Raw genomic sequence first — 14,394 nt, 5'->3', positions numbered from 1 at the left:
CTTCATGCACATACTCATCTTCAGTTAGTTTTAGTATGATAAACTTGGTCTCATAGTACCAAGAAAGCCTTCCGAATAAACATATTAAGAGGGTTTTTTTTATCCTGTAATGTAAAGAGTCACAGATGCATACTCAAAAGGAGAAGGAGTAGTATTTGTATCTAAATGTACAGAGATGCTAGAATATGTCAATCAGTGCAATGACTATTTCCTTGCAGGCAGATATTATGGACATCAATGAAATTTTTAAAGATCTAGGAATGATGATTCATGAACAAGGTGATGTGATAGGTAAGTCCAATTCAAATATTCTCTGAAAATTTTTTATTCTGTTTTTCTGGAGAGCAGCAATGTAGAACTTCCTTTTGCTGGAAAAATTCCTCTAATGAGAATATCAATGCTAAAGCAAATCCAGGTGCAACCTAATAATGGGTAGACTGGCTGAGGTGACTATGAATACATTAAGAAAGTGTATTTAAAATTTAGTTTAAAGCATTATGTAGTTTTCATATGTATAAAATGTCTTTAAAAGTAGTTTTTTGAACTGTTTGTACATAAAATTGGAATTCGTATGGGGAAGTGTTACGGTATTACTAATGATACAAATGTGCAGATTCAGCAAAGGTTCCTGCTTTGCTGTCCCTGCGGATGGGTTTATTCTTTTAATGAAATATGATTAGAAAATCAATTTCCTGAATTTGCTGCTAAGCCATGCTGTTATCTATGTCCAGCATACATTTTCAAGGCTTTTTGTATTGCATTAGCCTGTAATCTGTTCAAATTTTTCCAGGAACAAAAATAAATCTGTGTCAGTATAATGAAAAAGCAAACTCAAGTCATGCCTCTTGTGGTGTTTTGTTTATCTGTTTCCTCTGATTTTATAGGCCTCGGGCCTTTTTTAATCTGAGCAGAGGGTTGTCATTAGCGAGTTGGTGAACAAGTAAAATTTTTAAAACAAAAATTTTAGAAAAGTAGATGTACTGAAAGTTTCTACCCTGGTTGGTACCTAAGATTCAGCCTTACATCTAGAACAGGGGAGCTGTTATTGACATGAATTCAGCCACTCACTGCCTGGGTGGTTCTGAAGTGAACTCAGGCATAAGTATAGGATGGGTCAAACTTACATAATCCAAGTTATAAAACTGTGGGTATTGATGAAGACATAAGCAGTTGGGGGGGGCAGCTATTACATATGCTTTCAAGTGTATTTCAACATTCCAAACCTTTGGCTGGGTTATGACTAACCAAAATATGAAATATTTCCTTTTAAAATAAAGACAGCATAGAAGCCAATGTGGAAAATGCAGATGTACATGTGCAGCAAGCAAACCAGCAGCTGTCAAGAGCAGCAAACTACCAGGTAATGTCAACGCTGACTGCCAGTTGTGTGTAACTGTCCTTTCTTAGTAGTCCTGACTTCCACTTTCTTATGCAGTTAAGATTTTGCTTATCAATTTCCTTAAAGCTTGAAAACTTACTTAAAGGTTTATGTTAGCCTATGACGATGTTTCTAGGTCACCATAAAATAGAAGTCAAAGACCTGAAATCTTTGGGTTCCCTGTAAAGTTAGCCAGGCTGTTTCAGAGCACCCGGAGTTATACATTTATTTTTTAAAAAGGCGTTTGTTTGGTAGTTTTTTTATTATAGCTTAAGAAGTAAGAGGTTCATGTATATGGAGAACAAGTCTCTAAAGATCATTGGAGTAGTAGGGGAGATAGGCAGGGAAGTCTTCTGAAGGTGCTGCCAGTTAGCACAAGTTTTTGCTCTCTAAAATCATCTTGAAGCTGTATATATGCAGCTTCAGTTAATTGCTACCCTGATGGTAAAAACATATTTTAAACTGTCAAACCTTTTCAAAAAGCCTTTTAAATACCTTCAAATGCCACTTCTTTATAACACGTTTGGAACTTATTAGAAATAATCTTATTAGTAATAAATCTTTCATCTTAAGCCACAGTTAGTCCTTAGACTTTGTTTTTTTTAATCCTCTTGTGTGTGTTAGTAGTAGCCAGGACAGTAAAGCAATGACAAAATGTCTGAAGGGTTGCCCGCTGATTTCAGAAGCAGGAGAGGGAAAGGTGGGAGTGCATCCTTGAACTGTATTCTAGGTGGCACTAATTGGCACATTAAGTACAGTTGATGGCTCCTATGTTGATACTGACAAAGGTCAGGTAAAAAAATAGTAGCAGACAACATTTTCTGTGGAAGGTGTTAGTTTTCTGGTTGAAATTTAAAATTTAAAAAACTTCATGCTTTATCTTGAAGAGAAAAAGATTAATGTCTTCTGATCTCAAAGGAAAGTTACTTGAGACTTTTAACAAGCTTTGGTTCAGTGGCTCTTGCAGCAGAGACCAGGCACTTGTCAGAGTTGGCCTCTGTTTGAAAGAATTTTGTACTTGGCTTTTCAGATTTGAACTTTCCTTTGCTTGAAAACTCATCCTTGTTCCAAGATGCTGAAAAATCATTTCCGCTTTCATAGACTTATTTTAATTTTGGCAACCGTTACATTTGATTGGTCTGACCCCTTCAAGGAATTGTTAGAGGCCCAGGCTTGCTGGTGCACATGATTGGTACCCTCTCAGCTCCTGTTTGTGGTTGGATGAGGTATGCACCACTCATCTGCCATGTGGGGTGCATTCACACAGCAGAGCTGTTTGGGGAAAGCCAGGCTCCTCTTTTCTTTTGGCCTTTACCACTGCTGCTTCAGCACTTGTGGAAATGATGGTCAGGTGTATGAAGAAGTATAAGATCGCCATGTCTTTAGTCCACTACCTTGCTTTAACTAGTGTTACAGGGGAAATGTTTGACTTCAGTGCAGTGTTGGCAAGAGGTGGTCTTCAGGATGAAAAAAGAAGAGACTGGGAGTGTAAGGAGAGCTGGCCATGGATTTAAAAAAAAAGGAAGGTACTTTATCAAATGGATTGAGTTCTAGCAAATAAAATGATGAAGTGAAGAAATCTTAGTGAGAGTGGGAGATGTGGCAGCGAGACAGTAAAACTAGAAAAAGTTAAGAAACTTTGTAGTCTGGGTGGTTTTGGGCAGAGAACTGGCAGGTCCAATGAAGAACTGACACAGATGTAGTTCTTCATAGGGGAATAAAAAACACCCCAAAACACCCAAGTAGAACCTCTGCCAAATAGAGCAAAGCCTGGCTTTGCTTCTGGAGCTGTGGCCTAGAATACCAAGATTTGAGTGTTATCTCTTGGCTATCAGCAAAAGCCTGTGAAACCCACAAACCCACTGGTAATTTCCTTTCCTGCTGTGAAGGAAACTTTCAGATTCCATATCCTTCAGGTAAAGGTTGACAGACTGCTGATAGTCTTGGGTGCTCTGGTATCTCAAATTAAACCTGTACGGGAGATGTGAAAGTTCTGAACATGCTCATAGCTTACACTTTATTGCAGTGACATCTGTGTAACTGCATCTCTAGTCTGGTCTCTTTTTTTCTTTTTCCTTTTTTTTTTTTTTGTTTTAAGAGCAAGTTGTACCTAAGAAACTTGACAAAAACAACTTTAAAATAACCCTGTGAATAGATGCAAAGTCAGTCTTCCAGAAGTCTAAACTTATAATTTGTTGTCCCCTTCTCTATATACATTGTCTCTATCTTTTTTCTAGGAGACCATTTCTACTTCCTCTACTGTTCACAATGATTGTCCATTTTGCTCTATATGCAGTCACCTCTCACATTTTTTACCCCCAGTATTCTAATTACATCTATTCATTATGTTACTGCATTCTCGTTCATTAGTTTATTATATATGCCAGAAAATACGACTGAAATCATTCTGTTGGATAATATAGCCATAAAAGTAAGGTTTTTTTCTCTGTTGGCAGCAAAAGTCCCGAAAGAAGATGTGCATCCTCATTATTATACTTGCTGTTGGAGTATTGATTCTTGGACTCACCATATGGTTATCGACAAAATAAGTCTTCGCAGAAGGCGTTGTAATTGGTATTTAAATTATGAAAGGAAATTCCTAGTCACAATTTGCTCATTGTGAAGCTGAGTAAAATAATAAGACTTTTTGTTCTAACCTGGGAAGTAATGTTCTCAGTACTACTGTCAGTATAACTGCCTGCCCTCTTGGATGTGGGTGCTGTCTTACCAGAAAAAACAGTCAAGGTCATAAACTGTCCCATTAACTTAAACATAAAAGCTTCTTAAGGTATTTAGGGAGCTACTCAAAATCCTGATAATTTGTTTTGATGGGGTGGGTTTTGATCTTTTGGGATATTGCTAAATGTTGCTGCCAAAACAAACTCCTGAATTGTTGCTTGAGGCAATGAATTCACTTATCAGAATTCATTTTTAAGTTAAAGATGTCTTTCTGTCTCTTTCCCTTCCATCCCACTCACCTGCCCATTTGATATGGGTGATTCAAAATAAAATGTAGGTTGCTGAAATTGGTGTGATCTCTCTTTTATAACTGAAGCCTTTGAATTAAGCCTTCAGTTTGCCTGAAATCTTTTAGGTGCTTCATATATCTCTGTATCTGTCATTGACTATGGTTATGCCTGGAAGCCTCCTGCAAAGGTAGGTAGGGTGGGTGATGTAATCATGCAGATTTTTTGTTTCAGTTCTTGCATTAAGAAATACTGTGGTTTATGTGCACACGTCTGGTTTGTTTGCATCTGAAGTGTGCATCAGTGAGCTTGGCTAGATGAAAATAAGCTCTAGTCTGTGAATTCTTAGATTTAATGGGAAGAATAGAAATTCCCAACTTCTGAACTGCTGCACTTGAAAGTCACTGTTCTGAAACTGCCGTGATTTGGTTTCCATGGACAGATCCAGAGTTCTGAGGGAGGCCTTTCATACAGCTGAAGAAAAGAAGGTTACAAGTTCAAATCCGAGTTCAACAGTGGTCTCTGAAACTAAGTTGAAATTGGTTGAACTGATTCAAACTGTTTTAAGATGGTTGATGCTTATAGCCTTTAAAATGACCTTTTTCCTTTTGTGCCATTTTGTACTAATATATTAAAAATTTAACAACATTTTTGCCAATTAATCTATTTGCCTTTTTAATTGATCTTGATGAACTAATCTGAAAAGTGTACAGATGAAATATTCACTTAATCTGTATTTTATAAAGTTCTTGTACACTAGACTGATAGAGAATGCATTGTTTATATGGTGAGCTATGAAATATTATTTGGGAACAATCTAACTGTAAGCATAAATGGACTTCAGAATTGTAACTGTGCAACCAAAATAAAGGTCTTTTAAAGAGTATGTTTTTCTAGTAGCTCCTTTTTTCAGAATCCGTCTTTACAAGCACAGCTGTCATCTTTGCCTTTATGTAAATGTTGAAACTTCTCTGAGCAACTCTAGAGATCTTCAGCTCTGCTGGCTAATCAGCCCAGAAGAACCTGTTTCTGTGTTGCACTTCACAGGGTTCATGGAAATGTTCCTGGATCTTGCATTCTCACCTGTGTGAACCCAGTCTCAGGAGGGAAGGCCGCTTCACTCTGTGTGGACAGCTGGTGCCAAGGGTAGACTGTTGGTAGCTCTCCTTTGACATAGCATGAAACTTGAGGGATGGGAGTCCATGGTGCAGGAAGAAGGCTTGTGCTGCTGTATTTGGATTCCAAACACAATGGAGGAAAAATAAGTCCTGTGAAACTGCATGATTATGTTCTATGTAATGTGGAAAACTTCTCTGAGATCGAAAGGGGAATTTAATTTAATTTGCAGTATGGACTCTTGTGTGTTGAGATCCCAGCTACTGTGTTTCTGTGGCTGCCTTTGTGCTGAGAGTGAGGCTGGGTCTCCATTTACCCTTACTTGTTAAATAACCACCAGATACGCTTTGGGCCACTACCAGCCATGGTAAGGCTGGCACTAGGGATGCTAATGCCTTTTTTGTTTCCAGACTGCACTAGTCTGAACTAGAAGAGCAGTCAGCATTTTGGCTGGGTAGCTTTCTCACCAGTGAACTATTTAAAACTGACTAGAAGCTTCCTGACCATAATGTTTAACAAACTCTTTGCAGTATTGCAAACAGGTGCACAGGAATGGCCTGATTCTACTTGCGCAGAAGATCCTTTTCTTTGTTGCAGTACCTCATACCTGCTCCTGCCAGTGACTGACTGATTCCACTGACATGCTGGGGAAGGAAAGCAGCACTTCAGCAACAGATCTTCAGCTCGGACTCCTGACAGATCAGAAGTTCTATCTATGCTTGATACTTGTCACATTTTGGATGCGTTACATCTGTCTGTTTGGTTGGTTTTCTACTAGGAGGGTTTTCTATTAAAAGACTTGCCAAGTTGAAGAATATTGCTCATCTTGGGATGAAATGGTATATTTACTGATTGCGTATTTACCTTGTAAAGGGATGAATACCCTCCATAATGAGTTTATTCAGCAGTTGACTGCAAAGCAGAAGAGCCAGTGTATAAAGCTTCATCCATGAGGAGCTGAGGGCAACAGTTTCAAATTACTTAGAAATTCTGTGAGCTACACAGCACTACATTTCTCAAAACCCCGTTGAAGCCTGCTGCCTCTGTTCTTGTTTTTCTGTGTCCAGTTTGTCTGTGTGTATTTCCCACATGGAGTTGGCTCTTTATTGTCAAGAGTCGTGCACCTGTTCAGCTGCTCTCTGGTGGTAGTGGTTTGGGCACTGTGAGGGAGGGGAGAGCTGTTGAGAGCTGCGGTGCGTGCATGGTTTGCTTCCATTCATGATATACTCATAAAAACTGCTTGTGGCATGGGGGTCCCTCCCCCACGTTCTCGCAGACGAAAGATTTCTGCATTTCTGGAAGCCCTGTAGCTCTGTAAGAGATGAAGGACCAGCTGTCAGAAGTCATGGGGGTGTCTCTGCCTGGGCAACCAGAGCAGGGCTGGCTGGTTCCTGCAGACTGGGCAGCTGCTCTGTCTATGAGGTGGGGAGCGGTGGGGAAGTCGCCACTGGAGTGTTTACACACAAGATCCTGTACCTATTGGAGAGATCAGCCTGCAAGGCCCTAATTGCTTATTAAGAATCTTGGTGCTATTAATTTTCAAACTTGGTTAAGCAGAAACAAAGTGTTGGGCTTTTTCCTATTTAGAGTGTGCATGTTGGGGGGTATAAATACTCCTTTTTAAGCTGCTCTTAATGGAGCCCCTCTCCTACTATCTTTTCCCTCTCCAGCATACATGCATGCTTAACTGAATAAAATGCAATTTTCAAGTATTTAAAGCAAGCTTTGATATTTTTAAGAACCCAGTAAAACATCTGGGTGTAACATGTATGAGTCAATGTTTTTAGAACAAAGATTTTGGCTGTTCCAAATTATCCATCAATATCTGTCAGATTAGCAAGGCCAAAAAATGCAGTCAAAGCACCCTTCATTTTACTGAAGGAACCTGGTAAGAATAGTTCCTTTGTAGTTATCTTAACCACACACCAGGGATGCTTTTCTGTTCTTGCTTTTTCAAAGAGCTGAAAATCACAGGGGCAGACAGCTTTTTTAAAGGCTTTTTTTTTGTTTGTTTTCCCCTGCACCTCCCCCCTTGGAAATTGTTCTTGATAATCAGCAGGATATACAATATTCCCAAACTAACTTCATACCTAAAAGCCTTCTTAAGTCACCCACATGCACACTGTGTGCATGTAGTCGGCAAATACGTTTGATTTCAGAGGTATGGGCTAGATTTGGGGCATTAAAATTAGCCTGACACCATGAAAAAAAATTATCTTGGGAAGTAAGGGGTCAAAAGGTGGGGGAGTGAGCTAATGACATAATCTGTTAGTAAAGTTTGAAAGCTCAAATACTCTTGTAGTTGATCACTGGTTTGGGATGTTTCAGGGACTGTTTGTGTTGCTGGGTACCATATTTAGAAGAGATGATTTGCTTTGCTTTTGTTTTAGTTCTGGTTGAACCTATTTGATCCTTTCAGGAGCAGAAGGTTAGTGAGAGAGGAAAGATCTGTTGTATATCAACATTTGATGACTTTCTGTTTCTTATGATACCTACAGTGCAAAGTGGTACTTAACTACATAGCATGCAGCTTTCCTTTTCAGTTTGCAATTAAGTCCAAATCTCACCCAAAGCTGGTGTGGAGTGAGAACTAATTATTCTCTGATGAGGTGCCCACCTGCAGAGCCATTCTAGACTTTACTGCAGCATAGAGTTGTAAGAATAAATATCTGAAAGCAATCAGCTTTCAGACATCATTGGCCTTGTACATGTCTTCGATGGTGCCCCTGAAGATACAGAAATTTCTCTATCTTAAGAATGCAGATAACAAGGCATTTATTTAGTTCTTTTTGTGTCCTGAACACATACAAAGGAAGCCAAGTGTTTGCACAACAGTAAGGAACTCACAAACCCAGAAATAACCAGGAAAAGTAACAAAATGTTCATTTTCAAAAGGCAGTATTCCCTCAAGTAAAATATCATGAGAGCATCAAACAGCACTGTAATTTGCTATTTATGCAACTGTTTCTCTGCTTTTCCCGTCAGCTATTTTAAATGTCTAGGCTTGAATACAGCTGCAGTGATTATTTTTGCTCCTATTCCAAATATCAAAAAGGTGCTTGGGGTACGGGAATGCATCACACTTGTTGATATTTGCAAGAATATTCTGAAGAATAAATACTATAAGTATCTGCTCATTAATAGTCATGCCTTCATCCAAAAAAAAACCCAACAAAAAAAAACCAAACAAAAAAACCCACAAAAAAAAACAACCAAAAAACCACAAAACCAAACTAGATCACAAGGCTTGCTAGCACAAGAAAATGAATCAGATTGCAGCTTTGTTTTTATCAATGTCACATATTTTGAAATATGTCTTGCAAAAAGTGGGGAAAAAAGTAAAAATAAAAAGTAATTGGATGTTGCTAGCAACATTGTTCACGCCCACCTCCCCAACCAACTTCTTCAAGATTTATCATGGACTGAGTTATGATCACCTTTTTCCTTTATTTAATGTTTAAGCAGAAAATATTTGGTCTTTAGCAGAGCAGATTGAAGTCTGAAGAGGTAATAAGCGTCAGATGGAGTAGGAAAACTGCATAATCCAAGCAGTATAAATGATAATATACCTTCCAGCCTTTACTCAAAAAAAGGAAAAGCTGCTGGAGCTGTTGCTGTAACTGCTGAGGTTGCAGGTCAAGAGGGAGAACTTCACTATGCTCAAGACCCAACACTGAGTTCCTCAGCAACAGCTTCAACTGCTCCCAAACGTTGCCCAATGGATGGACTTTTATCTAAAGGAGGTAAGCAGAGACAAAGAGAGGATATTTTCTGCTCTGAAGGGGAACATCAGCCATCAGCTTGCAGGGAGGGTAGATAAATATATTCCCTGCCATCTGTGCTGTGCTTGCTCCCTCCCACCCATCCTCACATACGCCTGGATATTGTCTCTGCAGCGGGAACTGAAAACCCAAGACTGGGTTTCTCTGAGCCCAGCACAAGGGAGGAAGTACACCTTCCTTCGTACCTCATACTTTTCAGAGTGTCACTGAAATAGCAAGAAGCCTCATTATCTGATGTGCTATTCCCTGACAGGTTGTCTTCAACCAGAAAAATATGTATAAACTTGGAGACTAGCCACTGTTGTCAGGGAGAATTAGGCTGAAGAAGCTTAGGAAGATTAGAAATGCTTATTAAAAGTAGATTTAAACTGTCTTTGTAAGATGACAAAACCAAATTGAGGGTTTCTTACCCTGTGTCAGCCTTGGTTTTGATGTCTTTAGCAAATCATTATTGAAAATAATAAAAAGAGAACTTTAAATTGAGAAGGAAACTAGAGCATTTGTCCTTGATCTGCATTGTTTGTGTTAGTTTGTAAACTAGTTCATAACTTCCCGAAAAGGGAATTGCAAGCCTTGAAGCTCTAGGAGGGGAGGGGCTGTGTCTGCAGCCGTAAGCCACTATCGTTCTTCCACTGCAGAATGGCAGTGACGTCCCTGGAAAAGGGCAGTCTCAGTGGGCAGATAAAAGCACAGGGCACCATTAGCCTTCAAGTATTAAGGCAAAAGCAGCTTTTTTCATTTAAACGCTGGAATACTCGCAAATACTGTCTGCTGCAAGAGGAATGTATGCATGCATGCCTCTCTGATGCCTGAGTTTGAGAGTCAGGGAAAGGGTTCTTCTTCAGCCTGGTCAGCCATCTAGTGTTGGGGCAGGATGTGGTTGTTATTAAAGCTCGTCTGGTTGCAAATAGGAATAGAGTCAGGTATTTGAATGTCTGAAGAATCTGAAATTGCAATGAAAAAATGCAACTGGATTACTGGAAAGAGCCACTTGTGTATCTTTTCATAGTTGCTTTGCAGACGAGCGTTGGACTGGCTCTTATTAACATCGGTGGTGCCTTGAGATGAGTGAAGAATTTCTTTGTTATGCCTTTTGTGGAAGTTTCTTTCACAGTTTTGGTATCTGGATGGCTCATTGAAGGGTAGAAATCACCTGCTAATCTGTTTGAAGGAGTATGGATTTTGTTAAAAACATTTGGAATATAAAATACATTTTGAAATATAGAGATTTGCTTTCAGCACTGTATAAACTGAGGGTTGTGGATTATATACTATTTGAAATTTATTCAGGAAGAATATCAGTATGATTCTGTAAGATGTGTAAGATACTTCCTTGGTTGCTCCTTACACTAAACTAAATGAGCAGCTACTTGGAAAGAGGGGCTGGGCTGTTTCAATAGGATTTCTATACCTTTGTTTGGGGCAGATGTGACTGTCAATAAGGACCTGTCAGCTGCTGCTGGGTCATTCTGGTTAACCACATAGTGTCCATGTCCCTTTGAAACAGTTTCTGTGAAGCACCACTTAGAGTTTTTCCTTGCAGAAACTTACCAGGAGAAACACTGGGTTTTTTTTGTAAGGGAGTTTGTATCTGATTCACAGAGTGTGGGAAATGCACAAACCAGGACAGAGAAGGCAACCAGTGCTACAATCTATCTCTTGGGCTTTGCCACCCTTGGAGTGGTGCCCTCAGAAACTGAGGTCTCTCTCCAGGACTTGGAGTCGCCTCCTTCAGCATCTTCCCTATGCTCCCCCTGCCAGCTCACACAGACAGGAGGCAATTTTTTTAAAAAGCAACTCTTTGCACAATATATCCTGGTCTTGCCTTTCTTACTGGCACCTTTTTCCCTGCTCCAGCCTTCACCTGGCAGAACCAGCTCTCTTTAAGGTTCTGCCTACCCCCTTGTGCCAATTTTCTTTCTGCAAATAAGTTTATTTAGGTTGGCTACATGATTTCTATGCAAGCCAATAGTTCTAGACTGGAAACAAACATTTTGTCCTCTTGGTGTAAAAGGCATTCACTGATGGAGCAATTTGACATCATCAATTCAGTAACTTCCATTAACTTCTCAACCAGTTGTAGCCTTGATCTCAGTGTAGCTCTTCCCAGTGAAGAAGAAAATTCAGTTTGTTTCTTCTGGCAGACACTGGAGTGAGATTTGATTTTTTTTAATCCCTACAGCTCTAATTTTATGACGGAACTGCACCTGAAAACAGGCAAGTGTCCAGTGAGCCAAGAATTTCCTTGCAAGTCAACCCTCCTGTCATCTCCTCTGCCTCCACTCCAAGATTTACTTCTGAACGTTGCCAGGACAGTGGAAATTTGACCTCAGGTTTCTCTTTTCCCTCAGACATAAGATATCTCTAAACTCTGTAGCTAAACTGCAGCTCCTGTAAATTTGCAGTAGAAATTATTTCTCAAAAAAAAAAAGTGAGGTTTGTGATTCATCCATTTGCAAACACAGCTCTGCATAAAAAAGCTAAAGTGATATTTTATAAACCATGCACATAGGCTAGAACAGCTCTGAAAACCCAGAAATATTACATAAAGACCACAAGACTAAATGAAAGTAAGAAAAATATTTGAAGGGAGAGGATGAGGTAGGGGAGACAGAAAAGGATCTTTCTATAGCTTGTGCTATAGAGAAGGGCAGAAACAAATATAACAGCTGTAGGTCTGAGAAACTGGACATGACTGCAGAGGGCTGTACTGAATAACACTACGCAACATTGTTCTGGGCAATAAATGGTGGCTGACTGTCACCCAGTACATATGACTCAAATTTTGGAAATTAGTCTTCTATGAATAGCCTTCTAAAGTTGACCTTCTCTACAGCCAGAAAAACCATCTTTGCTGTTGTTGTTTTACAGCTTTGGGAGGGAAAAACAGATTTTCTGCATGTTGTGTTTCATTTGTATCCTGAGGATTCAGTAGCTTAGTGGAGTCATTTTTGTTATGAGTCTAGGGAAGTGTTCAGATCCCTGAACTTTTCTTGACTTACCAGTTATGTTCTTGTTTTATGGGAGAGGTATGTGCAGAGCAAAAAAAAAAAAGGACTGGAGCAGTGGCAGGATGTGTTAGGAAGGATTGTGAAAGTCTTAAGAAGACTGAAGTAATGGCATCACAGTAATATCAAGAAATGGAGATATACAGTCATAATTCATCTTGGCTATGTGTGAGCTGTTATAAGACAACATATATACCAGACTCAAAAACCTGGACACTTAGCAAGCCAGATATTAAATCATATTCAAAATTTCAGGAAGGCATAAATGTATTTGCCTTGACAGCACCCTTAAAGTTGCAAAGGTTTGTAAATAAATATGAGAAAGGAGAACACAAGTTTATCACAGTTTAACCCAACCTCTAACACGAGCTCTTTTTAGGAGCTGTTTGTTGTTGTAAAAATCCAGGGTTGTAAAAATTTCCTTGGGTATGCATTACAGAATACTTCCCACTGTGCTGAGTAGTGCTTAATGACTATTAGTTGTTACGGTGCTAATAGTACTGATTTGCTTTTAATGGGTGCCAAAGTACTTCGAGTGTTTACTGTGTTAAAGATGTTGGGGGCAAGGGGATGTAGCAGACTTAAGAGGACGATTGGCACAAGGCTAGGGCTAGTCTGTGCTGGTGTTTGGGTGTCATCTCAGACAAGAACAGGTAGATGACAACTGCACCTCCTAACCATGCTGCTTCTGAGGTAGTGATGGGGAAATCGTTAATTAAGAAAACCAAACACACAGACCAAACCAAACTGCTTGAAACTCAGGCAACAGCGTAGTGGTAGGGTCTGAAACCTGAAATGCTGTGGCATTCCTACCTAGGCTGCCTTTTCCCTCAAACTGTGTCAGAGCAACCTGGACAACCTGCACACCAGTCACCCCACTGATGATGTTTTTCCACCAGCTGTAAGAGGACAGTTTGGTGATACACAGGGGTGAAAAGGTCCAAGAACTGCAGCCCAAGATCTGCAGATGCTGCCTGAAAAACCCTTGAGGGTGTTTTCAGATCATTAGTCCAGATGAATATTTGCCAGGAGAATAAACAGGTGACTGGATGTCTCTTGATGTACTTCACAGAGAAATCTCTTGACAAGAGGCTGCAAGCACATAAACTAGCAATTTGCAGGGAAGTTTGGGTTTGGACTGTAACCTCTTATCCTACCAGGGTTAACAAGAATATGGTGTTAAAATAATACAGAAGCTCCTGAGAAATGCTGAGGAGTCATACTCTGATCTATACTTAGCACTGTAAAATTACAGTACAGTGCCAACAAACCAAAGTTCATTACTCGTAGACCATCTATTTAATGGAAAACACAGTTTGGCTGTTGCAATGTCAGGCGTGTAGGAATAGAGAGAGATGAATGAGGCTAAACAAAAAAGACATTATGATTTAAAGTCCATGAAATGCCACTACTTACTGAAAATGACACATTGTGCAACTAGGCTGGAAAGAAGCGGATAACAACAGCGTTGGTATCACATGAGTCTTCTGAGGTTGTGACCACAGATGGATGTGTACTGTGACCTCCTTCTCCAGCTTCCACAGAGGGTTTGGGGGAGAGCCTTTAATTCGCTGTTTCCTCGAGGAGCTCTGCTTCAAAAGGAGAACTATTATGGGCCCAGATATGTGATCTCCAGAGCGTTATGCTGCCAGAACAAATTGTCTGCTGGCAATAGTGGTATTGGTATTTTAAAGCAGATCTGTAAAACACTGACAGGACAAGGGGCCGTCAAAAAGCAAACACTGTGGTAAGTTTTGCTGATAAGTGTTAGTAGTGTGTTGGCAGGGAGAAGAAGATGTGGTGTTGGGAATTGGTGACTTTAAAGGGCTTAGCTTCAGAGATAGGAAGTCTGTGAAGCCGTGGTGGAAGTGTGCGTCACCCAGGCAGAGCCGCTGGGACTAGTCCCTGAAGCAGGAGAGCTTCTCCATGCCCAGAGTGATTCCCCAACACTGCTGTCTCAGTGGCCTATCTTGTTTTATCATATATCCCCTCCCAAAGGAGGAATGAAGATCCTCTCTAATCACCCCTCCCAGCAGGGATTGTAATTCCCTGTAGTTCTCCCTGCTGAGCAATTTCTGTATCTGGTTGATCTCTATAGGGTAATATTTTTTCCTATTGGAGAAAGGAAAAGGGGGGGGGGGGGG

At 40.0% G+C, this 14,394-nt stretch overlaps 2 protein-coding genes across 3 annotated transcripts in view; both read left to right on the top strand.

Annotated features, from left to right (window-relative positions):
• The window catches only part of STX7 (syntaxin 7), a 35,295-nt gene extending 30,065 nt beyond the window's left edge, over positions 1-5,230 (top strand). For both annotated transcript variants that reach the window (XM_026845777.1, XM_026845776.1), the window contains exons 8-10: positions 219-291; positions 1,278-1,360; positions 3,835-5,230. In XM_026845777.1, coding sequence (XP_026701578.1) covers positions 219-291; positions 1,278-1,360; positions 3,835-3,927 — 249 coding nt within the window. In that variant the 3' untranslated portion in view covers positions 3,928-5,230. The remainder of the gene's footprint in view (positions 1-218; positions 292-1,277; positions 1,361-3,834) is intronic.
• Positions 5,231-9,161: 3,931 nt separating this feature from the next.
• Positions 9,162-14,394, top strand: part of MOXD1 (monooxygenase DBH like 1) — a 65,947-nt gene continuing 60,714 nt past the window's right edge. The window contains exon 1 of the mRNA XM_026845511.1: positions 9,162-9,203. Coding sequence (XP_026701312.1) covers positions 9,183-9,203 — 21 coding nt within the window. The 5' untranslated portion in view covers positions 9,162-9,182. The remainder of the gene's footprint in view (positions 9,204-14,394) is intronic.

This window comes from Athene cunicularia (genome assembly GCF_003259725.1).
Source record: "Athene cunicularia isolate RWA chromosome 3 unlocalized genomic scaffold, athCun1 chr3_part1, whole genome shotgun sequence".
Taxonomy (NCBI): domain Eukaryota; kingdom Metazoa; phylum Chordata; class Aves; order Strigiformes; family Strigidae; genus Athene; species Athene cunicularia.
Note: the sequence above shows the minus strand (reverse complement) of the source record. Positions and strands in the feature narration are given on the sequence as shown.